General features: G+C 47.1%; 2 protein-coding genes across 2 annotated transcripts in view; one reads left to right on the top strand and one right to left on the bottom strand.

The window, feature by feature from the left end:
• The window catches only part of MORC2 (MORC family CW-type zinc finger 2), a 38,162-nt gene extending 11,868 nt beyond the window's left edge, over positions 1-26,294 (top strand). The window contains exons 4-27 of the mRNA XM_008573006.1: positions 1,582-1,650; positions 2,166-2,256; positions 5,975-6,083; positions 9,975-10,134; positions 10,245-10,356; positions 10,846-10,971; positions 11,737-11,816; positions 12,490-12,572; positions 12,820-12,905; positions 14,380-14,520; positions 14,615-14,769; positions 14,865-14,993; positions 15,545-15,650; positions 15,964-16,096; positions 17,708-17,782; positions 17,866-18,246; positions 18,818-18,946; positions 19,430-19,484; positions 19,884-20,025; positions 20,131-20,226; positions 20,379-20,507; positions 20,604-20,697; positions 24,673-24,861; positions 26,030-26,294. Coding sequence (XP_008571228.1) covers positions 1,582-1,650; positions 2,166-2,256; positions 5,975-6,083; positions 9,975-10,134; positions 10,245-10,356; positions 10,846-10,971; positions 11,737-11,816; positions 12,490-12,572; positions 12,820-12,905; positions 14,380-14,520; positions 14,615-14,769; positions 14,865-14,993; positions 15,545-15,650; positions 15,964-16,096; positions 17,708-17,782; positions 17,866-18,246; positions 18,818-18,946; positions 19,430-19,484; positions 19,884-20,025; positions 20,131-20,226; positions 20,379-20,507; positions 20,604-20,697; positions 24,673-24,861; positions 26,030-26,098 — 2,939 coding nt within the window. The 3' untranslated portion in view covers positions 26,099-26,294. The remainder of the gene's footprint in view (positions 1-1,581; positions 1,651-2,165; positions 2,257-5,974; positions 6,084-9,974; positions 10,135-10,244; positions 10,357-10,845; positions 10,972-11,736; positions 11,817-12,489; positions 12,573-12,819; positions 12,906-14,379; positions 14,521-14,614; positions 14,770-14,864; positions 14,994-15,544; positions 15,651-15,963; positions 16,097-17,707; positions 17,783-17,865; positions 18,247-18,817; positions 18,947-19,429; positions 19,485-19,883; positions 20,026-20,130; positions 20,227-20,378; positions 20,508-20,603; positions 20,698-24,672; positions 24,862-26,029) is intronic.
• The window catches only part of OSBP2 (oxysterol binding protein 2), a 192,323-nt gene continuing 187,992 nt past the window's right edge, over positions 22,474-26,804 (bottom strand). Inside the window, exon 14 of the mRNA XM_008573009.1 lies at positions 22,474-22,610. Within this exon, the coding sequence (XP_008571231.1) occupies positions 22,576-22,610 (35 nt within the window). The 3' untranslated portion in view covers positions 22,474-22,575. The remainder of the gene's footprint in view (positions 22,611-26,804) is intronic.

Genomic DNA, 26,804 nt, shown 5'->3' with positions numbered 1-26,804 from the left:
TGTGAAGCCTTTTTGTACTTTTCTTGTACTTGTTTCTGCTTGCCATATCTCATTTGGATTCTTCAGACTCTAATAATAGCCTCTGCGACAAGGAGAAATTTTTTTATCTACAGTAGTACTTCCAGGAAGATCCTCACCCTTGAACTTTCAAGAAGCAGTTGTAATTAATGTCCAGCTTCCTGAACACTGAGTGATACTTGAAAATCTTTGTGGTTTATAGCCCTTCTGAAGTAGCATTTTAAATTATATTGTCTATTTAACAGAGGGTGATCACAACTCAGTTGAATTTTTAGCCTGAGGGGAAGACAGAGAGTATTTTAAACAGATTTGTTAGATAGTTGTACAAAGTTGGTGAACTGCAGTTTGGAGGAGATTAAAAAGTCCTCAGGGACCAGACTCCAAATCAGCCTTTGGCTTGTCTCTATAGTACCTTACATAGGCTTCCTTCCTTTCAGTACAAGGGTTACTTTTATCCTTGTGCTAAGCAGGGGTCTATGAACAGCTTCTGTATTGGGGAAGTTGGTGTTAGTTGTTCTTTGCTTGTGTGGTTTCCCTGTCTCCACCTCTGTCTCACAGCCTTCTCTCTTTTGTGTCTACACTTGCCTGATTCCAAGGCTAGTTGCTCCTTTGTTCACCTATCCTCATCATTAGATCAAAGGCCCCTTGGAAACTAGTATAGCCCCCTTCCCTATTTGGGAATCTTTTCCATTGTCCATGACATGCTTGGACCTAGACTACTTTGAGTTACCACTGGCAGTTGGAGAAAACAGCTGCTGAAAGAAGAGGTGCTTCTGCTCATGGAATGGCAGCCACAGTCTGCTGTGCTCCCTTCCTGTTGGCCAGGAAGCCTGCCAGAGCTGCTTTGTATCTTATTGTCAAAGGATCATTTCTCCTTCCAGTCAGGCAGGTCTAGCCAGGAACCAGGCACCACTTTGCACTTTGTGCCATCTCACTCCTGGGTTGAGGAGCCCTTTCCAGGATCCATAGTGAGCAGGGGATATGATGATTAATATAAATAGCCCAGAAACTGCCGTTGGCCTGGGGGTGTATAGACATAGTAACTCATCTTTTAGATAGTGGCTCCCACCCCTGTGGCCATACCACGTCTGGCTTGATCACTTTGTCTGAAGGCTATCCCAGACTTAACTCTCAAAGGAGGTACCTGTTGAATTGAGCAGCGTTGATAAAGTACAGCAGGAAGTAGAGTATGATAGTGGCTTGGGGTCCATGGCATAGGGCATAAGTGATAGTAATCCAGGTGGAGAGAAGCAGAAGGGTGATTGAGGTACATGGGAAATACGTGCATATTTTGTGGTCTTTGGTGTGGTTAGATGCTGGGCCAGGTATTCCTTGCCCGCCTTACAGATCGTCTCAAGCTTCGTTGTGAACTAGAAAGCGTTGGAGAACCTTTGGGAGTTCACACCCTCAAGGGATCTGAAGTTTAACTCATTCTAGCTAGGACTGTTAGAAGAAAAAGCTAGATTTGACCTGACCTCTTTATTCCAAGCTTCGCTTTGATCTACTTTCTGTCACACACTCTGGTGGGCAACAGTCCAGTAATGGCATCTGCTGCTTTTACAGAAAGGCGAGAGGACCTTCGAGGAAGATTTATGCTTTGCTTTTTGGACGATGGAGCAGGAATGGATCCGAGTAAGTAATGAGATGATAACATTTCTTTGTGGAAGGATGTAACCATTTTTACAAAATACTTACTATGTAAACTTGTTTTTCTGTTGCCTCGCTGTTTGACTAGAAGATCCACCTGGGGAGTGAGAGGTCTGTTGCAACATCTCAGGCTTAATTCCACTAATGTATTTGCCGAGTCTTGTCTTAACATGGGAGATAGGATCTGAATGGCAACCTGAAGTCAGTCAGATTACCTGTCTCTTGACATTGTATTTATCAGCTTTCACAACATCCTGGAGCCAAAACTACAGAGGCCTCCCCCAGCCTTTTTATCATATTCTGGTAACAACACAGGTCACTTTGATGGAGGTACTGACAGGCCAGGCAAAGGTTGCCTGCGTTTTCCTCACAGTGGCAAATTTTCTTGGAGAGAGACACAGCCTTGCTGGGATTTAACAAAGGCTTTACCTTTGATTTTGAGGAGGCTCGGAAAGAAATGCAAACATGCTTTTTACTTTCTCTTGTGTCTGTCACTTTAGGTGATGCTGCCAGTGTGATCCAGTTTGGGAAGTCGGCCAAACGAACACCTGAGTCCACCCAGATTGGGCAGTACGGGAATGGGTTAAAATCGTAGGTATACTAGAGGCCTGTCATAGGGCTCAAAACAAAATCAAGAAATGATCTCCTGCTTATCTCAGGTGAAAACTTTCCTCCTCCTTGTCCTTTCTTGACTGTAACTCTGCAGCAGGAGGAAAGTCACAAAGGGGAGGTGGTTTTGGTGTAATTTACCACCTGTTGTCCAGCTGCGTTTGCTCCACAGATTGAAAAGTATGAACATCCAAAGCTAGTTGGGGCAGGAGAGGCTGTAGTTTTTCTCTGGGCACTGAGTTCTAGAACTGCACCTGTGCTGTTGAGAATTCTCATTTTTACCCCGTGGTTTAGGATGTGAGTGGTTCTCTTGGGTTGGGATGAGTCTGAGATGGTGATGGGGTTGCCTCACAGTGCATCAGTGTTCCCTGAGCCCCTCTGCATGTACTGGTCTGTGCCAGGCCCTGGTGATCCAGGTGAGTAAGAGAGATGTGAGCCCTCCCTCCCAGAGGACGCAGCCTCCATGCCCATGTCCTGCAAGGGCCTACAGCAGGGACCTACCTAATATCTTCAGATCCCTTGGGGCATCTTTCTTAGCCCTTGGTTCACACTTGTTGAGTGTTTGGAATGTGTTCTGGTTTTGAGTGAAGCCCCAAGAGAGAGGTTTCTATTTCTGAAATGCTTACTTCCAGCTGTACATACTTTTGGATGGAATAAGATTTAGTGGAATTGGAGTTTGTGAAAGTGGAATTATGAGTCATGTTTGCAGTCTTGCTGTGGAAACGTGTTGTTTTGTGTGAGAGAGTGGTGGTTTGATCAGTCAGCAGCCTTAGTTGGGCCTCACGTGCAGTGTGCTGTGCGAGTGTGGGGAAGAAAGAGAGTGCTTCCAAAGAAATCAGGGGCCTGGTACCTGGACTTTCTGATTTGTCTCTAGGGCAGGAACCAAATGGTAATGACAGATGCTTACCATGTGCCAGGCATGGTGCTAAGACTTTAAATGGATCTCATTTAATCCTCAGTATAGCTGTAAGGTGTGGGCACTATTATTCTTATTTTTAGATGAAGACATTGAGGTTTATAAGGGTAAAGCAACTTACCCAAAGGTGTAAAAATGCCTACATGAAGAGCTAGGATATAGACTGCATCTTTCTGACTACAAAACCAGAGCTGCTGTCCATTTCACTTCAATCAGACAAACTAAGGTTCATATCTCACCTTAGCCACTTAATTACTTCTCTAAGACTCAGTTTTCTCCTTTGTAAATTGAGATTATAATACATCTCAAGTAGATTAAGGATTAAAGACTGTCCTTGCTGTGAGAGCCAGTTTTCTGGCTTCTTATTTTGTTTCTTCTTTGATCTTTCTATGGCAAATTCTTGGCCTGATTTAATATGTCTGGGTAGGGCCTAGGAATCTGTTTTTTACAGGTGAAATGAATCACTTATGGTCACAGATGAATCACTTGGAAACCTTCCCTTGGTGATTCTGATGCAGGTGATCTAAGTTGCCAATAACCAGGGTCTCTTTGGGTCAGTGGGAACTCTGACTTCCCATCTGGATTGTAGGTCAGCCTCCTCCTGCCTGGTCTTATCAGATCTGTGGCATCAGGCAAGCCATTTCATTCTGAAAGTCTGTTTCCTCATCTAGAAAATGGGATGCTAATCTCTGACATTCTCCTTTACAGAGCAAGGTTCAGGAGCAAGTGAAATGTGACTCTGAAAGTGCTTAGAAAAGAGGAAGATCTGTGGCATCAGGCAAGCCATTTCATTCTGAAAGTCTGTTTCCTCATCTAGAAAATGGAATGCTAATCTCTGACATTCTCCTTTACAGAGCAAGGTTCAGGAGCAAGTGAAATGTGACTCTGAAAGTGCTTAGAAAAGAGGGAAGGAAAATGTACAGAATTGGAGAGTGTTGTTATTAGTATATTTTAGAAGACATTGTGAAGGCCCCATTGCGAGGGAGCCATCTAGTGTTCAGAGTAGACAGTATAATCATTTTGAAACGAATTCAGAAGTTGAAAAAGAGTTCTAGGAGGAGGTGACTTGTGAGAATAGAGCTGAGAAGCAGGGAAGCCAGCAGAGAGGTGGTGTTTTGGGATTTTTGCTATTCATGCCCTAAGATCAGGGTCAAAGACAGACGGAAGAGAGAGGAACAAAGTGAGAGTTTTTGCCAAATTAGGGCAAGGACGAGTTTTGACAGAAAGCAAGATGGAGTGCCTCATTTGGCTACCCATAAGCTTCAGAAAGGAAGGAGGAGGACTGTGCAATTGTCAGGGGAAGGAGATTGCCAGCACCTCGGGTGCTGGAGGAGGAGAAACAGGACTTGGAACCCCCCTGGGCATCTCTGGATAGTGTCCTAGGAGTTTTCCTGAGTGTTCAGGGAAGTGGGGCATGACATTCATTTGTGTGCTTGGCATGCCAGTCTGGTTTGTATTTGTACATAGAAGATAGTGATGAGTCTTCCCACCTCCATCATCTCCCTGGGGTGTTATGAGGACTAATGAGATAATGGCCATAAAGCCCCAGAAGCTGCTCAGAAGAAAGGAGCTAAACAGCCCCATTGTTCATGGGCAGTCTTTCCACTGGTGCTTCACGCTTCTGCCCTCTTTTGTGATGCTAGAAAGGCCTGTCCCTGCCTGCTCCTAAGTTTTAATGTGGCCAAACAGAGGAAGGAAGTGGTTGATTCCATTCAGACTTTCTCCTGTGGAAGTCAGCCTTAAGGCATGGTTTCCAGAAACCAGTTGCATCCAAAAGCAGGGACCTGCCTGTGTTATAAGCTCAAGGTGACAAAACAATTCTGAGACAAGATGGCTATAGTTACTAAAAATGAGCCAATTATGGGCCTCCTTGGATATCATGGTCAAGAATTATATTTTGGTGGGCCAGCCCGGTGGCGCACTGGATAGTGCGCCGCTTGGGAAGCGCGGTGGCGCTCCCGCCCGAGGGTTCGGATCCCACATGCGGACCGGTTCCCACTGACTGGCTGAGCGAGGCGTGGGGGCAACGCCGAGGGTTGCGATCCCGTTGCCAGTCCCCGGTCCGGTACGGGAGCGACATTGAGGGTTGCGATCCGTTGCCGGACACGGAAAAAGACAAAAGACAAAAAAAAAAAAGAATTATATTTTGGTATGCCCTATGTTCTGCTGAGCCTTGGTTTTACACTGGTTTTTGAGGATTTGTGTGTGTAGGCACTGGGCTCTTCCCTTGATGGTGCTGCCATTCGATGAGTGGACAAGGAGGGGAGTTTGTATCAGTGAAGGAAGGACGGGATGGGAACTGGGTATGGACAGCATGGAAGATGACACGTTGAAGGTATTAGCTAAAGAAGTGAAATCTGATGGTGGCGCAGTCAGAGGGCACAGCAGCCCTCCTGTACCTAGGATGAACTTGGAGCTCAAGGGCTGCAGAGTTACTTGTTAGCATGTGGCAACAGGCTGGGAGTGACAGTCACCTGGGGCTAGTGTTTCGTGGTGAAGATGCCCTAGAAGGGTGGGGAGATAGCCCTGTATAATGGGTAAGTGTGGTTAAGAAGCTTGGAGATAAAGACTGAGGAATTATAGGCCAGTGGAAAAACAGACCAAGGAATGTCGGATGGGTGGACGGGGAACAAGGGCTGTGGAACTCAGTGTCCTGGAACCTAGGAAAGCCTTTAGGAGAGCCCTCCAAAGGCAGTTTAGTTATGTCCACAGGGCGGATTTACTCCTTTTTCAGATGAGCTTTTGAATCCCTGGGAGAGTAATTTGTTTCTGCTTCCCTTGCAGGGGCTCAATGCGCATTGGGAAGGATTTTATCCTCTTCACCAAGAAGGAAGACACCATGACCTGCCTTTTCCTGTCTCGCACCTTTCATGAGGAAGAAGGCATTGATGAAGTAGGTTCCATCTTCATGTTCTGAATCACCACTCCACATTTCCAGGGTCTGCCCAGACTGGTTTTTTTTTGCAGTGCTAGGCTCTTTGGGGTTGCAGGATTGGAGCACATCCCCCTTTATGGGATTAGCTGGTTGGATGAATTGGTTGAAAGGTTAAGGCAGATACCTTAATGTGAGAGGAAATGGAATCTCAAAGCACTTCAGAGAACAGTTGTTTTGTTTCTGAGAATGAGACCATCAAGTGGCAGGAACAAAGAGGTACATTTGCAGCACCTCTAGATCTGCAGCTTGACTTCCATCTGGGGGAGTGTCACCACAGAGAGTTGTTTTATCAGGGGGAGTGTTTTGGGCTTCCCTATCCGTGGAGACCATAGCTGGCAATAATAGTAGGAACGGCAGTGTCTTTCCATTTGACGGTGATTTTGTGGTATGTACTATAAGCGCATTTTTCTTTTGAGGAAATGTGTTGCTCTAGCTGCTTATTTCAGAAGCCACGAATCAGACACAGACAGGTCTGGGGCAGGTGGTAAAGCAGGTGAGCATATGGAAAAACATCAGTGTAAACTTCTTGTTAAACGGCAGCTGATGGTCAGGCTCACTTTGGGATTGGCTACTACACAGCTCCAGTGATTATTGCTGTGCTGAAAGGAAGGCTTAATGAATTCTGAATTTACTGACTTTAAAACATTTTGTTAATCATGTGAGGTAAACATATGCTCAGCTGATTCTCTTTTTGGCCTAGTGGCTCAGATATCTGCAGAGCTGTTTCTGGTGAGGTTTGTTCTGCCTCATTGGGGGCATCCAGGAAATTTTATGGTCTATCTAGTCTCAGATTGGACTCTTATCTCCTTTTGTGTGAAAGGAATGGAGACTAGAGCTTGAGAGAAGAATCTGAGAGGTTCTGTAGAAGGAAATCCATGGCTATCACATAAGCAGATAGTTGAATTCAAACTTTCAGTCTAATTCATTTCTGTTGGTTATATGTGATCAAATTTGTACTGACCCTGTTTAGATCTGAGCCTAAATCATAGCAAACATAGCAGTCTTGTTGGGAATGGCAGGCTGTCTTTTTGTACCATCTTTACTAGCAAGCCAGTGGATTTGTTTGCCTTTTTGGTGGGGTATATTAATTCATTTACCATACTTGGAATGAGAGAAATGCTGCACCTGGAAAGAGCAGGCTGCTAGGAGAAGGTGGGATGGGAGCATGTAGTCTGGGCAGGGGTTTTCAGTAATGTGTCCTGGTGATGGACTGAGGGTGGCAAGAGGAGGGTGTTCAAGTCAGTAGAAACAGCTTGCTCAAGGCTCTGAGGGCTGGTGATGTGAAGGGAACTTGGCAGCAGGGCCACCTGAAGAAAGGTGGTAGCCTCTGGAGAGTAGGGAGGGCCAGGTTAGGCTTGAGGTCAGGACCTTGTTGAGTGTGCAGGACTTTATTAAGCAAGGGTGTGCCAGTGTCAGATTCTCTTTTAAAAAGATCTGTGTAGGGGCTGGCCCGGTGGCGCACTGCTACAGTGCGCCGCTTGGGAAGCGCGGTGGCACTCCCGCCGAGGGTTCGGATCCCACACACAGACCGGCCGCTCACTGGCTGAGCGAGGTGCGGGAGCAACACTGAGGGTTGCGATCCCGTTGCCGGTCCCGGTCCGGTACGGGCGCGACACTGAGGGTTGCGATCCATTGCCGGTCACGAAAAAAGACAAAAAAAAAAGGAAAAAAAAAAAAGATCTGTGTAGTTATTGTGTGGTGATTGGATTGGGAACATTGGGGGTGAGTGTTGGAGTGGACCAATTGAGAGGCCCTGGCTGTGTGTAGCCTGTTGGGACATGCAGCAGGGAGGGGAGAGATGGAGTTGTTATCTCTTTAGGATGTGGGACTTACAGATTTGGTGATTAGTCAGTAGAGGGGGAAGAGGGGAAGGTAGGGGTCGTGGATGACAGGTTCAGAGGTGGCAGTTGGTGAGGGGGTGGGCTGTCTGGGGCTGAGGAAGAATGGGAAGAGGGAGAGTGTGGAAGGGAAGAGTGTAAGTTTGTCCTGGACATGCAAAGTGACGTCTGGGTCTGGAGTTTGGAGGTCTGGGCTCTGGGATTCTCGGTAGCAAATGAGCTCACCTAAAGGGCAGAGTAGAGTGATAAGAGGACCTGGGACATAGGGCATGCCAGTGTCTAAAGATCAGGGAGAAGAGAAAGTGATAGAGAGACAGAGGGGTGGCCAGAAAGGTGGGAAAACCGGGAGAGTGGTGACACTGAAGCTAAAGGAGAAGTGTTCCAGCAGGAGGGATGGGTGCCAGTGGAAGTGAACTCCTGTAGTTTAAAGTGATGCCATTGTCACCTGGGACTGCTGTAAAGAATGGGAGGTGTAGAGAGAGGTACAGGTTCATAGAACACAAATGGAACTCAGTTCTGGTGGAAAAGCTAGGTTGAGATTTTTCCCTTGGTGCTAGAAGGTCACTATTTTGGATTGTTCTGTAGTGCAAACTTGGCCAAGATTTCAAAATAAGATCATTTTCGGCTGAGGAGGAATGTGTCCACACCAGCCCTTGGGTTGAATACTTTTCACCACCAGGCTTCTTAGAAACCAGCAGAATGTCTCAGAACTCTTAATAATTTATCACCCCAGCACTTGTTTTTCCTAAGGGTGGGCCATCTGGTTTGAACCCCTGTGGTGCCTTGACTGGTTTGCTGTACAGAGGGAATCCCTTCAGTCAGCCATCCTCAGGGCCCTGCAAGGGTGGCTGGCTTGGGGTAGGGGGAGGAGAATGGTGAGGCCCCTGGAGAAAACATTACTTAGAAATAAAGTTAAATTTTACATATATGGAAGGGTGTATTTAAATATATGTACAGTTGAGTGGATAATTATAAAGCAGACACCCATGTAGCCACCTCATAGACAATGTTAGAAATCCCCTGTGGGCCCTCACTAATTGTATTCCTCGTCATGCCCTGAAGGAACTACCTTCAGGTGACTTTTGTGATGAGCATTCCTTCTTTCTCTTTATAGTTTGTCACCTGCATATGCATCCTTAAATAATAATTTAGTTTTGCCTATTTATGAATTTTCTTTTTTTTTTTTTGTCTTTTTGTCTTTTTTCGTGACCGGCAACGGATCGCAACCCTGTGTCGCGCCCGCACCGGACTGGGACCGGCAACGGGATCGCAACCCTCGGTGTTGCCCCCGCTCCTCGCTCAGCCAGTGAGCGGCTGGTCTGTATGTGGGATCCGAACCCTCGGCGGGAGCGCTGCCGCGCTTCCCAAGCGGCGCACTGTAGCAGTGCGCCACCGGGCTGGCCCAATGAATTTTCTACTGTAGATTTTTTTATCCTATTTTATGTAACACTGTGTTTATGAGATTCATCCATGTTGATGCTATTAGCTGTTTATTCATTTTCATCACTGCATAGTGTTCCATTGTATAAATATCCTGCAGTTTAACCACTCTATAATGGATATTTGGGCTATTCTTACACATACTAACTACTTGTATAATGTGCAAAAGTTTCCTCTAGGGTATATGCATAGTAGTAGAATTGCTGAGTTGTAGGTTACGTACTGTATATCTTTAGATTGACCAGATAATTGTAAATATATTTTCTGTAGTGCTAAGAGTAGAATTTTTATCAAGTTAAGAAAATGGCAGAGACAACCCCAACAGGGAACTGCCTGTACAGAGACTGACCCCCAGGACATAAACCATCATATCCTGAGAGGAAATAGTGATGTGCGGCTGAGTCTTGGGAAAGGCAAAAAACACAGAGCCTTGGGTGCCAGGCTGCAGAGCTTGGGCCTCACCTCTGGGGCAGTGTGGAGCCACTGTGGGCAGGGACAAGATAGATGCACATTTTGGGGGAACATTGTTCTGGTGCCTCCCTCAAGGTGTCTGCCTATGTTTACTCCAAAGGTGATAGTCCCGTTGCCCACCTGGAATGCTCAGACCCGGGAACCTGTCACAGACAATGTGGAGAAGTTTGCCATTGAAACAGAACTCATCTACAAGTACTCTCCCTTCCACACTGAGGAGGAAGTGATGGCCCAGTTCATGAAGATTCCTGGGGACAGTGGTAAGTAGGCTTCGAACCTGTAGCCCCTAGAATCTGGGAGCTCCAGAGCCACAAGTTGTGTAGGGATGGGCTGGGGCACCTGGCAGAACAAAAGGATTTCTATTCCCCAGGAACACTGGTGATCATCTTCAATCTCAAACTCATGGATAACGGAGAGCCAGAACTAGATATAATCTCAGATCCAAGAGATATCCAGATGGCAGAGACCTCCCCAGAGGGCACGTGAGTGTGTCTGGGAAGGGATGGATGCACTGGAACTGATGGTCATTATTTCAGGAGGTGATTTCAGAGAAAAAGGGGAGAGTGTATTCCCTAGATTTCTCCCAGGGGCAGCGTTGGAATTGATGGGCCTCAGAGCTCCACGTCTTGTTGCTGCAAGGCAGAAGGAATGAGTAGAAGGACAACAGATCCTTAGCTAAGCTGAAAGAAAAGATTAATGATCCTTTGGTTTGATAGAAGAAACTGAGGTCTAGAGAGGGGAGAGAAATTGTCCAGAGTTCCATAGTAGGGCCAGGTCAGGTGTCTGTGGGGCACCTGTGCTGGGGATGTAAAGTGGGAAGTTTGCGGTGCCCATGTTGGGCAAGCACCCCATCAGGGCAGCAAGAGAAGCTGAGATGTGAAATGGAAAAGTGCAGGGCCTGCAGAAAGGATGTTGTATCCTTGGGCTCGTTATGGGGTGGGTGACACCACTCCTGTTCCTGCCACCTCCAGGAAGCCAGAGCGGCGCTCATTCCGTGCCTATGCTGCTGTCCTTTATATCGATCCCCGGATGAGGATCTTCATCCACGGGCACAAGGTGCAGACCAAGAGGCTCTCCTGCTGCCTATACAAGCCCAGGTAGGGGCCTGCCCACCCTGGCTTGCTGTTTTCCGTGGGCCGAGGCTGGAGTCTGGCCACGTTTCTCTGGGCATTGTTGGAGTGATGCCGTATGATAGGCTCTGACAGTGCTGACTGCATTTGGGCTCTTAAGATGCCTGTGATTTATCAGAGTCACTTCTGGGTCCTGAGGGAGGGACAAAGGTGGCTACGTGGGCCGAGGCTGGAGTCTGGCCACGTTTCTCTGGGCATTGTTGGAGTGATGCCGTATGAGAGGCTCTGACAGTGCTGACTGCATTTGGGCTCTTAAGATGCCTGTGATTTATCAGAGTCACTTCTGGGTCCTGAGGGAGGGACAAAGGTGGCTAACTAGCTGTGGAGGCTGGGTAAGCTCCTTGAGTATGAGTGCTTTCTGTGATGTAGAGGGTACCCTGCTTGGCACGGTGAACTGTCTGAATCTCTTGGCTTCAGAGTTGAGGGGCCTTTAGACACTATACAGGAAAACAGAGGCCCTGTCTTATTATTGAGGTTCTTTTCTGTCGTGGGATTAATGACACTACTGGTGAATAGTAAGGTTGCTTATCAGAGACAGAGCAGGAGGCCAGGGGCAAGTCGAATAGGGAATTGAATCTTTTTGCTAAGGTAAGCTTGGATTTGTCTCATTGCAAGGGGCCAGGACAGCACAACTTGGGAGGAGACAGGAAAGCAGGGTGCTTCCTGACTTCTTGGCTTGGCTGCCTGCCCCACTGCTGTACGGGCCTTCAGGTTGCTTTTTCTACTGTTCAGGATGTACAAGTACACATCAAGCCGTTTCAAGACCCGTGCTGAGCAGGAGGTGAAGAAGGCAGAACACGTAGCACGGATTGGTAATGTCACTCTCTGCATAGGAGGGTTTGGGGTGGGGGTTGTCTGGGGGATGCTGCTTGTGGCCAAAGCAGGGATCCAGGGAAAGGCTCCATCTACCACGCAGGGACAGGGCTGTTCTGAACCACAGTCCAGTTCTTTTTCAACCCTTTCCACATACCAACCCCCTCAGCACTTTTTCTCTTCAGACTCTTTCTCTTTTTCAGCTGTTTATAGGGCCTTATCTGAAAGTGTCAACTCTTTGTCTTGCCCAGAGTAAAGAATCCCACCCACACTGTCCTCTGACCCAAATATTTGTGAAATTGATTTTTCTGACTCCAGGGCTTGGCATCCAGCTTATGACGAGGGTTTAACTCTGGTTGCCTTGGGCTTTTTTTTGACAGGTCCTGATTGATTTGTAAAGTTTGAAAAGCATACCTCAGGTGTAAATAGTACGTGTTTTCCTTGGGGCCTCAGTGAAGTTTCTGAATGCCAGGTTTTCCTTTTTGAGCCAACTCTGCAGTGCAGGCTTGGAGGATACTCTCATGTTGATCACCAACCTTTGCCCCTCAGCTCTCCTTTTCCTTCATAGTGTAAACACTTTTTGTGCAGCAGGGACTGGATGGTGGATCCAGGAGGGATGATGGAGAGTTTTGAACCTTTGAATTCCTTATCATGGTTTCTGCTGGATTTCAGCTGAAGATAAGGCACGGGAGGCAGAGAGCAAAGCTCGGACCTTGGAAGTACGCCTGGGTGGAGACCTCACACGGGACTCCAGGGTAAGGCCCTAGACCCAGGTAGCTATTCTCCAGCATTTCTGGCATTAGGAGTCCATGTCATGCAAGCCTGGTGAAGGGAAATGCAGCTTTTGAGTTTGTCCCCAGTGAAGGCCATTTTCTCGAGAAAGAAATAAATCTCTAGGTGTGGTTTTGCATTCATTTTGAGTTATAGTGAGAAGTTTTAGGTGTGATGTCATAATGTGGTCCAGAGCACCTCCTCCCTTGACCTGACGGTGTATGTATGCAGGTGATGTTGCGACAGGTCCAGAACACAGCCCTCACCCTGCGCAGAGAAGCTGATGTCAAGAAGAGGATCAAGGAGGCCAAGCAGCGGTGAGTACCAGAGCTGTCCTTTGGTCCTTTAAAATTGTTTAGCCTTTGTACTGATTATTGGTAATTACAGAGCTTGAGGAAGTCTCATCACCTCCTGTGAGGTTGCTGTTCTGTCACCAAGACTGAGTTGAGAAAGCTGTTAGAGTTGTGATCCTAAATGCTTGTCATGTGGCCCCTGCAGGAGAGAGGTCTCACCCTGAGCTCTCAACTCTTTCCTAAGCTAGGAAAAGGCAGGGCAGAGTCAACACCTCGAATTGAACATCAAACTGTCCTCGCTAGTACTGTCTCACCTTTTCCTTTTTCTTTTCTTTTTTTCATTTAAAGGATGTTTAAAATGCTCATTGTAGAAAACATGAAAATTACAAAACATTTAAGAAATAAAATTTTGGGCCGGCCCGGTGGCGCACTTGGTAGAGTGTGGCGCTGGGGAGCGCGGCGGCGCTCCCACCGAGGGTTCGGATCCCATGTAGAGACTGGTCCGCTCACTGGTTGAGCGCGGTGCGGACGCGACACCGAGGGTTGCGATCCCGTTACCGGTCACGAAAAAAGACAAAAAAAAAAAAAAAAAGAAATAAAATTTTAAAACTCCCTTATACTTCTACCACTTGGTGATATATACTCATTTTTTTAATGTTATATATGTATATATGTTTATTTTCCCTTCACTGGTTACAAATGTGGAATAATGCTGTAAATTGAGTTTTGTAGACTTTTTCATTTAGAACAAGCGTTTGTTGTGTATTATTAAACTGTCTCCTGGTCCCAGCCTCTGTCTGGATCCTCTTCAGCTCTGGTGCTTGATTGCTGGCTTGCATCTTGTTGGCCTCCTTGCCACAGGCATAGGTTTCAGGTTTCTTCTGTACAAGTCAGTCTGCTTTTCAGCTTCCAAAATTTTGTTGACATTAATCACATGATGTCTTCTTTCACATTTATTGTTTTTTGTGAATTTTTTACTTTTTAAAAAAAATTTACTGTCACGATAGTGGAATTTGGGGAAGATATGATGATAACCTTGTATTTATTCTACCTTGTAAATATCTTTGCAAAGATTTTTAGCAGCTTTACAGTAACCCATTTATGCTTAAATCCATCTCTGTTTTGTTACCAAAGAGCCAAAGTTGTATACTTTTTTTTTTTTCCTTTTTGTCTTTTTTCGTGACCGGCAACGGGATCGCAACCCTCGGTGTCACACCCGCACCATGCTCAACCAGTGAGCGGACCGGTCTCTATATGGGATCCGAACCCTCAGCAGGAGCGCCGCACTCTACCGAGTGCGCCACCAGGCCGGCCCGAAAGTTGTATACTTTTAATTAGGGATGCTTAGAGGTGCACATCAAGTCTGACAGAGGCTACACATTGAATGGAGATCTAAAACTTTTTGCTTAACATGTCTCAAGTTTAAGCTTAAGCTTAACACGGCTTAAGCACCATGGTGTTTATGTACTAATGGGTGCATTCTTTTGGTCTTTCTTAGAGCATTGAAAGAACCTAAGGAACTAAATTTTGTTTTTGGGGTCAACATTGAACACCGGTACTTGGATGGCATGTTCATCTACAACTGTAGCCGCTTGATCAAGATGTATGAGAAAGTGGGCCCACAGCTGGAAGGAGGCATGTAAGTACTACCCAAGGGGAGCTTCCAGGCCAAGGTGATGGCAGGAGGGTTTTGGCCAGCAGGGTGACAGAGCTATGTCCTCTTTTCCCTGTAGGGCATGTGGTGGGGTTGTTGGTGTTGTTGATGTGCCCTACCTGGTTCTGGAGCCTACACACAACAAGCAGGACTTTGCTGATGCCAAAGAGTACCGGCACCTGCTGCGGGCCATGGGGGAGCACCTGGCGCAGTACTGGAAGGACATTGCGATTGGTAATGGGGTTGGGCCTCTGCCCTTCTTCTTCACATGAATTTAGGAAGGGAAAGAGACTGGCTCCTAACACAATATGTGGGGGTTTGTCTTCCAGCCCAGCGGGGAATCATCAAGTTCTGGGATGAGTTTGGCTACCTCTCTGCCAACTGGAACCAGCCCCCATCCAGTGAGCTGCGTTACAAACGCCGGAGAGCTATGGAAATACCTACCACTATCCAGTGCGGTGAGTTGGGTGGTTGGGACCCTCCTGACTCTTTTCCATCGTAGTCCTTGAACCTCTTATCTCTGTCCTTTTGCTGGCCTCTTTACTAATGTTTGTGGACTTATGGTCCCACTAAGGATATGAGTCTGTCCGGTGATGGCCCTGTGAGTTCAGTCTTGAGGCTGTGCTGAGTTCCACCTGTCCCTCTTGAATGAGGAAGAAGGTCATCTAACCTCCCAGGCCTCTTAACCTGCAGCTGGGCTTGGCATCACTTGCTTTGTACCACATTGTTTCTAGCATGAGTGGATGACTGAGCCAGGATCCTGCTATAGGAGAGAGAGGGATTGGGGGGCATTAAGAGTCCATGGTATTAAGTTCTCATTCTTGCTGGAATAACTGTTCCTGAGAATAATTACTGTTCTATTAGGACAGGCAGAATTTGAACCAGAGTGAAGATCTTTGCATGGAAAGTCTGAGGCATCTCGGCCTTGGGCCTGGATGTGAGGAGACTGGATTACAGAGGTAGTTGGTGGGTGTGGCTGACATTGGTGTGGGCATTTTCTGTGTTTCAGATTTGTGTCTGAAGTGGAGGACCCTCCCCTTCCAGCTGAGTTCTGTGGAAAAAGATTATCCTGACACCTGGGTTTGTTCCATGAACCCTGATCCTGAGCAGGACCGGTGAGCACTTTCTCTAACAGGGGGATTGTGGGTACTTCTCCCCCCAGATGGTTCTCTCTACGTGTAGGGTAGATAACTCACTGTGCTTCCTGAGGTCAGTGCCCATATCCTTATGTCTTTGTCTTGCTGCTCATATTAAGTGCCCAAGAAATAAGAATAGATATAGGTCTGGCAGTACATATTAATTCCATGCATCAGGAATTCTGAGATGGTTGCTCTTGTGAGAGGCAGCGTGGGTTAACTGAGGAGCAAGGTTCCTGCCTTGCCTGGAGCTTTGTTTTGCCAGGATGTCCCTAGCACCTTCTTTCTACAGATGTGAGGCTTCTGAACAGAAGCAGAAGGTTCCACTGGGAACATTCAAAAAGGACCCGAAGACTCAGGAAGAGAAGCAGAAGCAGCTGACAGAGAAAATTCGCCAGCAGCAGGAGAAGCTGGAGGCCCTTCAGGTGCATGGGTCATGGGCACTGGGCAAAGCCAGCTTGTGTCAGGGTTCTGCCTGGGATAGGAACCTTCAGTAGCTCCCCTGTTCCCTCAGGCTTATTAATTTCACCTTCCACTTACCTACATGTGCTTGTCAAAGCTTCTAGTATCAACCTCTAGGTCTAAGCACACTTTCAAGTATGCCTTGCTTATTCTTTTTTAAAAACACTGTTTTGTTTATCTCAGAATTTTCTAATTAGTTTAGAATGTATAAAAACTCTACAAAATAAATCTTCTATCTTAGAGCTAACCATCAACTCTATATTTTTCCAACTTTTTAGGAATACCTACAAATAATACACATAAATACATAAGTTTTTTTATTTTTATTTTTTTTTGTTATTTTTTTTAGTGGCTGGCCAAAACAGGGATTGAACCCTAGACTTTGGTGTTATCAGCAGCCATGCTCTAACCAATTGAGCTAACTGTCCAGCCCCATGGATACATGTTTTTAATAGAAATATGGAGATTGCTTATATGTATATATTTTATATATATGTAATATATATATGCACACACACATATATATTTTAGTGTATAGTTTTCTTGATCATTTTCCAGCAGTGATATTTAAAGAGTAAAATGTTTTGCAGAATTTTATGGGTTTTCACAACCATTTCCAAATTGCCCTCCAGAAGATGTATTAATTTTTAATCTTTATGAGCAGTATATGAGAGTATTATTTTTAAATGTTTTTGCAAATTTGATAGCCAAAGATATGCATCCTATAATTTTCTTTCATGTTTCTAAGATTGGACTGTTTTTTCATATGTCCACTTATGTTTCTTTTAGAACTGCTTATTCTTCATTACATTTCTATTTTTTAAAATTTAATTGATTACTCTATTTTTTCTAGATGTTTGTGATATCAGCTCTCTGTCATATTTTTTACAAGAGCATTTCCCTTCTGGCTTGTGTGTCTGGGCAGACATGCACTCACTAACCCTAATGTCTTATGCTTGCCTCCCCATCTCCTGAATCCCACTTGTCCTTTCTGGCCTTGTCCAAGTTTCTCTCATCCATCAAGTCTTCCTACCTTTTTGATTTTTTTTTTTTCCTGACCGATAAGAGGATCGCAACCCTCGGAACGGTGTGGTCTGCACCACGCTCAGCCAGTGAGTGCACTGGCCATCCCTATATAGGATCCAAACCCGCAGCCTTGGTGCTACCAGTGCCGTACTCACCCAAGTGAGCAACGGGGCCGGCCCTTTGATTTCTTTTATACAAATTTAGTTCACTGACATTTTTGGTGGCTGGCTGGTAAGGAGATCTGAACCCTTGACCTTGGTCTTATCAGTACCAGCTCTAACCAAGTGAGCTAACCAGCCAGCCCCCTGACACTTTTTCTCTGTCTCTCAGTTGCTGGATTAATCACGTAGTGTCCTATAATTTGCCGTTTAGTGTTTGTATATTTTTGTCTACCCAGTGAGAATGGGAGGCATGCAAGAGTAGGACTGTGGCCCAGGTTTTCTTTTTTATTTGCTCACTGTCCCAGACACATAGTGGGGTCCAAAAAGAGAGTTTGCTTGAATGTACAAAGATACACAAACAACTTCATCATCATGTTTGCCCTGCAGAAAACCACACCCATCCGTTCCCAGGCTGACCTGAAGAAACTGCCTTTAGAAGTGACCACCAGACCTCCCACTGAGGTAAAATCCAGGGGCATGAAGGGGTTTTTCTTCAGGTGTCTCGTGCTAGGATCAGTGTTCTCACTCTCTGGACCTTTTTTTAGGAACCTGCACGTAGACCTCAGCGTCCTCGGTCTCCCCCTTTACCTGCTGTGATCAAGAATGCCCCGAGTAGACCCCCTTCCCTGCAAGCTCCCAGACCACCCAGCCAGCCCCGAAGGGCTCCTATCATCAGCAGCGCCTCAAAGCCTCCTGTCTTGGCAGCCCGTGAGGAGGCCAGTACATCCAGGCTGCTCCAGCCCCCTGAAGCACCCCGAAAGCCTGTGAACACTCTGGTCAAGACTGCACCCCGGCCTGCTCCTCTGGTGCAGCCACTATCACCATCTCTACTGCCCAACTCCAAGAGCCCTCGGGAGGTCCCTGCCCCCAAAGTCATGAAGACTCCGGTGGTCAAGAAGCCAGAGCTGCCCACTAAACTCTCCCTGGTGAGATGGTGTTTCTTCTCTAGCACCCAGCACATCGTCAGTGGTGTAGTAATGGAAACGTGGTGTCAAAGCTGTACTGGGGGACCCTTCAAAGAGCATCAAATCTAAAGCTTTTCTACTGTCCCTAGATAGCTGAGAGGACTTGGTCAGGGACACAAAGCAAGTTGGTTCCCCATCCAGGAAGATGTTCACTGCTTCCTTCGAGTTTTGGTCTGCCACAAACTTGAGTCACCTCAAGTGGCTGCTCACAGTGTGGGCATAGGCAGGTGGCCTGGAGACAGCCTTGGTGGGCTATGACAGTGATCAGCATGTCTCAGGGAGGTCACAGTTGACTGGTCAGGCAGGCTAAGGGGAGGTGTAAACCAAGAGGCTTCCCCTATGACAACTTTGAGCAAAGGTCCTCGTGGCCCAGGAACCAGAGGGTTGCTTCTGTATGTACTGAGTAATGTTAGGCAGGGATTGAGAGCAGTCCACGCCCCTCTCTGAACAGCTCCTTCAGGTCAGATGAAATCTTCCTGCTGCTCAAGGGCTGAACAGGGCCTCTCACATTCCTACTCTCTGCTCACTCTAGGCTACCCCTGTTCGAAAGCGGAGTGTGGGGGTCTCTGATGAGGAAGAAGCCGAGGAAGAGGCTGAGAGGAGGAAGGAGAGGAGCAAGCGGGGCAAATTTGCTGTGAAGGAAGAAAAGGATTTGAATGAGGTAGGTGGTCAAGATGAGGGTCTTGGAGCCTCCCTTCCCTGAGTCTGCAACCCGCACCAGCAGTCCACACCATCTTCATTGGCATTCGTGACCTGGGCCTTCCAGAAGCCTAACTGATCTCTCAAGGACTCTCAGTCACATAGGTGACTAGAAACATGGTGCCAGGTAGGATCTTGAGACTGGCTTCTGGCTCTAATCACAGACCTGAAGTCACTGACACTCATCAGGGGGGCTTGAAACACTTTGTTTCCTCCTTCTGTGACATTCTGTCTCTTATCTACTATTTCGTTTAAATATGGCAGAAGGGGAGATATCTAGGACAATGATTTTAGAGAGTGGCTCTCAGTGAGGCATGGTGATTTAAACTGCAACATAAAAAGACATGAAGGTGACAGCTGATGACCTTCGGTGGCTGTTAACACAAAAGTCTGCTCTTTGCAGGGGGGCACTGGAGATGCCTCTAACAGACTGTTCTCTTTGAAGCTCTCAGACAGTGCTGGGGAAGAGGAGCCAGCTGACCTCAAGAGGGCTCAGAAAGGTAAGTTTAGGGGAGGTATTTAGCAGCCTGTAGTGGAAAGGGAAGTGGTGGCCCTCACCAGCAACAGTTTAATCCTGAAGGTTTGTGGAGTCTTTCCTGGGTCTGGGCTCTTGTGCAACAATGGATCTAAATCTAATCCCAAGTAGAATTCTGAAGATAGCACTCCTTTGTGGTTATTTTTAATTCCTTGGTGTTCACACCTGGCAGTCATTCATCCTCCTGCTCCTTGGCACCTTGTGACAAATGGGGAAGGAGACCAGGGTGGCTGGGTTCTGTATCCCTGGTATAGTGGGGTCACGCACCTAGTCCTCCAAACCCTGGGGACTACTTTTCTTAAGGCAGCCCTTGCTTAGTAGGGGACTCTGGTTTTTTGACTTGCATCTCTGTCCACATTCTCAGATAAAGGGCTGCATGTGGAGGTCCGTGTGAACAGGGAGTGGTACACAGGCCGTGTCACAGCCGTGGAGGTGGGCAAGCATGTGGTGCGGTGGAAAGTGAAGTTTGACTATGTGCCTACAGACACGACACCACGAGACCGCTGGTAATGCCTCGTTCTGGCAGGCAGGGATGAAAGAAATTGGCCAGGGCAGAGGGAGGAGCAGTGGTTCTTGGGACAGACATGACATAAGTTCTTTGTCCTCCACAGGGTGGAGAAAGGCAGTGAGGATGTACGGCTGATGAAGCCCCCTTCTCCAGAATATCAGAGCCCTGACACGCAGCAGGAGGGTGGGGAGGAGGAGGAGGAGGAGGAGGCGGCAGCAGCAGCAGCAGCCATGGTGCCCCAGCAGGCTGTAGCCATGGCAGAACCCTCCACGAATATCAGAGCCCTGACACGCAGCAGGAGGGTGGGGAGGAGGAGGAGGAGGAGGAGGCGGCGGCAGCAGCAGCAGCAGCAGCCATGGTGCCCCAGCAGGCTGTAGCCATGGCAGAACCCTCCATTTCAGACTGCATCCGCATTGAGCCTGACACCACTGCCCCGAGCACCCACCATGAGACCATTGACCTGCTCGTCCAGATCCTCCGGTATGTGAGTCTTTTGTCTTCCTATTCCAGGGCCAGCAGCAGCTCTCCACACCCTACGTGCTATTCTGAATTCCTGTCCCCACCTTTCTTTCTTAGGAATTGTTTACGGTACTTTCTGCCTCCGAGTTTCCCCATCTCCAAGAAGGAGCTGAGTGCTATGAATTCAGATGAGCTAATATCTTTCCCTTTGGTGAGTCTGTCCTGACCTTGTATTTCGAATTCTCTGTGTCTTCCCATCAGTGCTTGTTGTAATTGCCAGCTCTCAGTGACCTGCCCCATATCAGTCAGCTTCCCTTTCTTCTGCTGAGAGGAGGGAGGAGGAAACTTCATGTTGAGAATATGACTGGTGTGCAGAAACCAACCTCGTCCCACCACAGGTGCTAGGAACTGAGTCCTCTCTTAGGGACAGCAGGCCTGGTTTGACATTTTCTGACAAGTACATCCCTTTTTCTCCACCCCAGCAGAGGGAGTAAACTTGTCCCAGGCAACAGTGAAGAGCTCAGGCTCAAAGTGCCTAAAACTTGATTCTTGGAGGTATAGAGAAGCCCATAACATGTGGCAGTAAGCACTGCGCCTTATTAAGCCCAGCAAATGTTGATGTGTTGCCTCCCCTGAGCAGGCAGTCTGCGGGATCTCATAGTGAGCAGCAGAAGAGAGTCGTGCCTCCTCGCAGCTTAAGGGTCAGTAGAGACTGTTTTATCACCAGGAAGCTAGACGTGAAGCCAAGAGCAGTGCTGTGCAAGTGGACGGGAGGGCTGTGGCAGCTGGGGGAAGGGGAGGAGGGGTCTGCCTGCATAAGTGAAGCAGGGACTGTTGTGGGCAAAGGCTCAGGGAGTCAGGGCAGCAGGCTGTGTGGTGAGCATTTAGGGTAGAAAAGGCCTGAGGGCCAGGATGTGATGTGCCTTGAACCTGAGTCATGCTGGCTTCAACTTTGTATGAAATAGTGGGCCAACAAAGTTTTGAGCTGAAGGTATTGTCGATTGGAGCCATGTCTAGGGTAGAGGCCAAGAAACTTCTTCTGTAGAGAGTCAGTGAGCAAATAATTTCAGGTTTGCGGGCTACGCTGTCTCTGTGGCACCTACCCAACTCTGCCATTGTAGCATGAAATCAGCCACATACAACATGCGAAGGAGTGGATGTGGCTGTGTTCCCATAAAGCTTTATTTACAAAAACAGGAGGTAGGCTGATTTGGCTCAGAGGCTGTAGTCTGTTGACCCTGCTCCTAAGAGGGTAACTTTGGTAGCAGTATGTTTGGGTGGGATGGAGGGGTGGGAGACGCAGGGGCCAGGAGGCTGGTCTAGTTGTAAAAGGTCACAGGTGAGGGAATGGGAGCCAGAGTGGCAAGAGTGGACTGGTGGGTAAAAGGGTGGGGTCAGAGGTCTCTGACAGACTGGTCATTGACTGTATAGGCAAGTGATGGGAGGAGTCAGAGACTGGATGCTTCCCTGCATCTCAGGCCTGTGGGAACTGGAGTTTGATGACAAAACAATTACTTTGTCATCAAAAGTTAGAAAACAGGGTGAGTGGGGGGAAGGTGAGGAACGGAGATTGGTGTTGCACCAGAAGTACCAGCACTGCATTTGTGGTGATGTGAAGTTGGCAGGTGGAGGTTAGGGACTGTGTGCAGTTGGCAGGTGGAGGAAGGGGAGATGGGCAGCTAGGGGTCATCCGCATCAAGTGTAATGTTTATGTGGTAAGAATAGCTAAGTGTTCTAGGGAAGAGTTTTTAGAAAAGAGGTATGGAATAGAAACCACAGGATTAATATGTTCAAGATGTCAGGCTCTCATGTGGCATCTATGTGCTTGATAAAGTTTGCCAGAGAAAGCATGGGGTTTTATTTTCATTCCACTTTTAAAGAAAATGAAATGAGGCTAGGAGTTGAAGAAACTAAGGCTCAGAGAGAAGAGTCTGTTGGTTAGAGGCAGAGCCCAGATTTGAATCGAGGTACTTCTCAGGACAAGGATCTTTGTCTTCTCACGATGCGGCCTTGAGAGGGGATGGTGCTTGGTGAGGGAGCAGGAACATGGCAGAACTCATCACAGCTTCTTCACAGAAAGCTCCACGGTTCAACTTTTGCCCTTGGTTAGGCTGCAGGTGCTCTCTGCAAATCCCGGGAACAAGGATTAGTTAACAAGCAGCTAGGTCTGCCTCACCGCTTCTCGTCAGTCAGATTTGTTGCTTTTGGCTTAAAGTTGCTGCCAAGTGCAGAGCAAAGCCTGGGTACAGTGGGATCTTTGAGCAGGGTTGGCCCAAACCAAAGTCACCATGAGCATCTGACTAAAAATAGTATATTAGCTTAGTTTTGTAAAAGGAGGTGTAATCCCAATGTATCAACTTTTTCTTCCTAATTGTAATGTCTAAAAACACTCAAACTTTAATTTTTTTAGTGTCCTGGACACAACCGAGTCTGTTCATTATGTCCTTGTGAGTCTGTAAACGTAAATGTCAGCCAGCCCTTTCTCCCATCATGCAGGACCAGGAGTTCTGTAAAGCCTCAGGGACCCTGAAAATATTAGATTCAGACATCATTTTTTAAAAAACTAATGTAACAACTGCATGTGAATCTACAACTACCTCAAAATAAAAAGTTAAAAACAATTATTATAAACCATAGTCACCCTCAAGATGGTTAAATACTTGAACTTTAATACTTTGGAGCCTACTCAAACATTTATTTTGCCTGCCATGGTAATTATTTTCAGGACAGAACTTGAAGTTTCTTTTTCTTGCCATCTTGGTTTAATAGGGTAATATTGCAGGTTATAAGGTGAATGACACAGTTAAATATTTGCAAGTAACAGTTTTTAAAAACAGCAATCAGAAGCCTCTCAATGTCAAATAGCTCATGCTTCTTTACAGAAGTAATAAATGCGAGAGTTGGTAAGGCTGCAGTGGTCAGCAAGAATGTGCTGGTTGTGGGTTTGTATTCATCAAAATGGCCTTATTATTCTCATTGGTGATTGATGAGTAAACCATGTTACAGAGTTGCACTTAGAAAATAAACTTAATCTAAAGAGATGCCACTTAAATTGTTTTTTATATGAAGGTAGTTCAAAAAAGGTCATGGAAAGATTGATATTATCTTTTAATTCTATTTTTCCCTAAACTTTTTGAAGTATTGTCATGCTGAGATTTCATGTAACATTCCACTTGAAACAAGTATTCTGCTACTTTTTAAAAGTTTGGAAAGCCACATGTCTGGAGAAACTGCTAGTTAACATTACTACCCCACCCCTTGGAGGTTTCGGGTACCAAGGGAAGATAGTAAAAAGCTCTCATGGTCTCTTTCCTTCTCTGTGGATGGTGTCTAGAGGCACTCACAATGGCCCAGCATTTGATATACTGTTGTAGGCTTCCCTACATTACAGCCTCTAACAAAACTAGGTTGTCCCAAATCCCTGGTAATATAATCATTTACCTTATTACCAAGAATGTTGGGAAAGCATCAAAGTCTGCATGTGACATGTGCCCATGAAGACTTTAAGGGGTTTGTGCTTTGAGACCTAAAGTTCTTATGAGGTTGTCTAAAATGAAAACATGTCAGCAGGGCCTTTAGTGGTTCTGTATGAGCTAAAATGTGTCCATGACAGGATCAGGCGTGCTTTCCTTATAGAGGAGCAGAATATCATTGTGGAAGTGTTAAAGGCACAAGCACAGAGAAAGCTAAATTTAAAAAATGAAGCTTTTTTGAGTAATAAATCAAAAGGCTAAAAAATAAAGCTCTGATGCTGCAAAAATATGTCCTACACAAGTCTGGAAGTGTCTGCTGTTAGTAGGTACTTGATATTTGTGGAAGAAAAAACTGACTTTAATCCTGACATTGTTGGTATGACTTTGAAATGGAATGCTGAAAAGGCTGTTCTAAAGTTAGAAAGCTGTGACTGAGCTGGGAGGATGATTCTGTCATCCTTTTATACTACTTGGGATGGTAAGGATCACCCCTCACATTTACTCATGGCTTGCTGTCTGCTGAAGCTTTGGTCGGTGCTTCACCTGTGTGATCTCGTCTTTATCCTTACGGCAGCCCCACAAGGTAGGCATTAAGGTCTGTCTACTCTGGACCTAGAGAGACTTGTCCTTTGTATCAAACCAAGCATCCTGTGCAGAGCCAGTTGGGGACCCTTGTGAACTCATGCATTGCCCTCTGTTTTCCCTCCTGACAGAAAGAGTACTTCAAGCAGTATGAAGTGGGACTCCAGAATCTGTGCCGTTCCTACCAGAGCCGTGCTGACTCACGGGCCCAGGCCTCAGAGGAGAACCTGCGTACCTCTGAGAGAAAGCTCCGTGAGACAGAGGAGAAGCTGCAGAAGCTGAGGACCAACATCGTGGCTCTCCTGCAAAAGGTGCAGGAGGTGAGCCAGGCAGCCCTCTCATTGCAGCTGGACCACCTGGTCTCTCAGGGTGGGGGGGCCGGGCACCTCCTGATCCCTTCTCACAGGAATCTGTCCACTCACAGGAATCTCTGGTTCCAACCCTGACCGCACAGCATCCTGACCAGGAGGGCTTGAGGTGCGGCTGCCTGGGTCTCATCCCAGCCAGACCCACAGAACCAGAATTTTCCCTTGTTTAGACATTCTGATGTACAACCTGGTTTGAGAACCTTCCAAGCCATAAAATAAAGATGTTGCTTTTCCAGATGACACCCAGAGGGGATTGGGTAGCACAGAAGTGGGGAGTGGGCCCTTAGGGTGTTGGTCCTCCATCTAGGTGGTAAACACTGAGGCCTGTTCTGTGCTGATCCTGTGGATGTGGGGTGCACAAGGCAGGGCAGGCCAGATGTTTCCTGCTTTCACAGCCTGACGGGTCTGGTAGAGGAGACAGAATTACTGATGGTAGGAAGTGCTATGAAGTCAGTAACAAGAGAGACAGAAGATGGGGGGAGGCCAGGGTGTTCAGGGGTGGTCTCTGAGATGATATTTGAGCTGAGACTGGAAGCTGATCATGCAAAGAGCAGGACACCAGAGTGCCCAGACAAGAGGGAAGAGGATCAGGACTCAAGGCCTGAGCAGGGAGTTGTGGAAAGTAGGAGAAGAGGCAGGGCTTTGTTGTACAGCTGGGATTTGATCCTGAGAGCAGTGGGAAGTCACTGGAGGATTGTGTCATGATCCAGTTTTCAATCAAAAATACTCCCATTGGTTGGAGGAGGCCTTGAGGGGTGAAAGTTAGAACTGGGACCCCTTTGAGGAGGTTCTCATAGTTGTCTGGTGAGATAGTGGTGGCCTGGACCCTGGGAGGTGACAGAAGGGAGTGGAGTGGGTACATCTGTAGTATCTGAGGGAAAATACACATCTAAGGTAAGTGGGAACTTTGGATAGAGGCAGGGCAGGAGCAAGAAATCTGGGTGTCGTCTGTGCACAGTAGATAGGGAAGGGAAAGAGCCAAGATGGGACAGAAGCCTGACAGCCAGGGGGATGGGGAGGAGAGGGTAACTCTGGGCTCAGCCCCAGGAGCTGGGAGAAGGGAACACCCCCCCCACCCACTGCCTAGCCCACAGCTGACCCCTGCTCCCCTCTGTTCCAGGACATAGATATCAACACAGATGATGAGCTGGATGCCTACATCGAGGACCTCATCACCAAGGGGGACTGAGGAGCTAGGAGCTCCCCTGCCCACCTGCCCCTCAATGCAGCAGCTTCTGGAGGGTGGGCCATTCATGGGTTGGTGGACTGACCTTGGTTTGACTCACATGGGACATTTGTGCTTTTGGAGGGAAAGATACTCTGATTCTTTGAATCTTCCTCCCTAAGTTTATAAATATTTATTTTTTAAAAGAAACAAGATGCTGTGCCTGCTGTGAGACCATACATTTTTTTGTGGCTCTTGGAAAAAGGACAGAGAACCTTTTTACTTTCACCACACCAGGATGCCAAGCCTGAGCCTCTTCAGCTCCTGGCTTTTCAAGCTAGTGGCGAGTTTAGTGTCATCCTGAAATTGGAGAAGCTCCAGGGGCAGGGCTGGTTTCTCTCCTAGAGGATGAGCAATGTGGGGATCTGACGGATGGGGGAGGGAGAGAGTACCCCAGAGTAGTGCTACCCCTAGGGGCTCAGATCCAGGGAACCCACAAGGGGGGTGTGTGTCAGAGGAGGTTCAGTGTTGGTAGGCTCTTCCTTTTGCAACTCCACTATCAGGTCATGGATATGAGTGTGTGCAGTCAACCTAAGCACGTGTCAGTTGTTTTGGCTGTGGTATTGTCCATATAGCTCGGAGAAAAAAGGTCCTCCCCGTTCAATCTCCCCTTTTACCACCTGAGTTGTATCTGAAGGAGTGATTTCCTCAAAGAGTGATTTCCCTGGTT

Source organism: Galeopterus variegatus, unplaced genomic scaffold (assembly GCF_000696425.1).
Source record: "Galeopterus variegatus unplaced genomic scaffold, G_variegatus-3.0.2 Scaffold863, whole genome shotgun sequence".
NCBI lineage: Eukaryota > Metazoa > Chordata > Mammalia > Dermoptera > Cynocephalidae > Galeopterus > Galeopterus variegatus.
The sequence above is the reverse complement of the archived record's forward strand: the minus strand, read 5'-3'. Positions and strand labels throughout refer to the sequence as shown.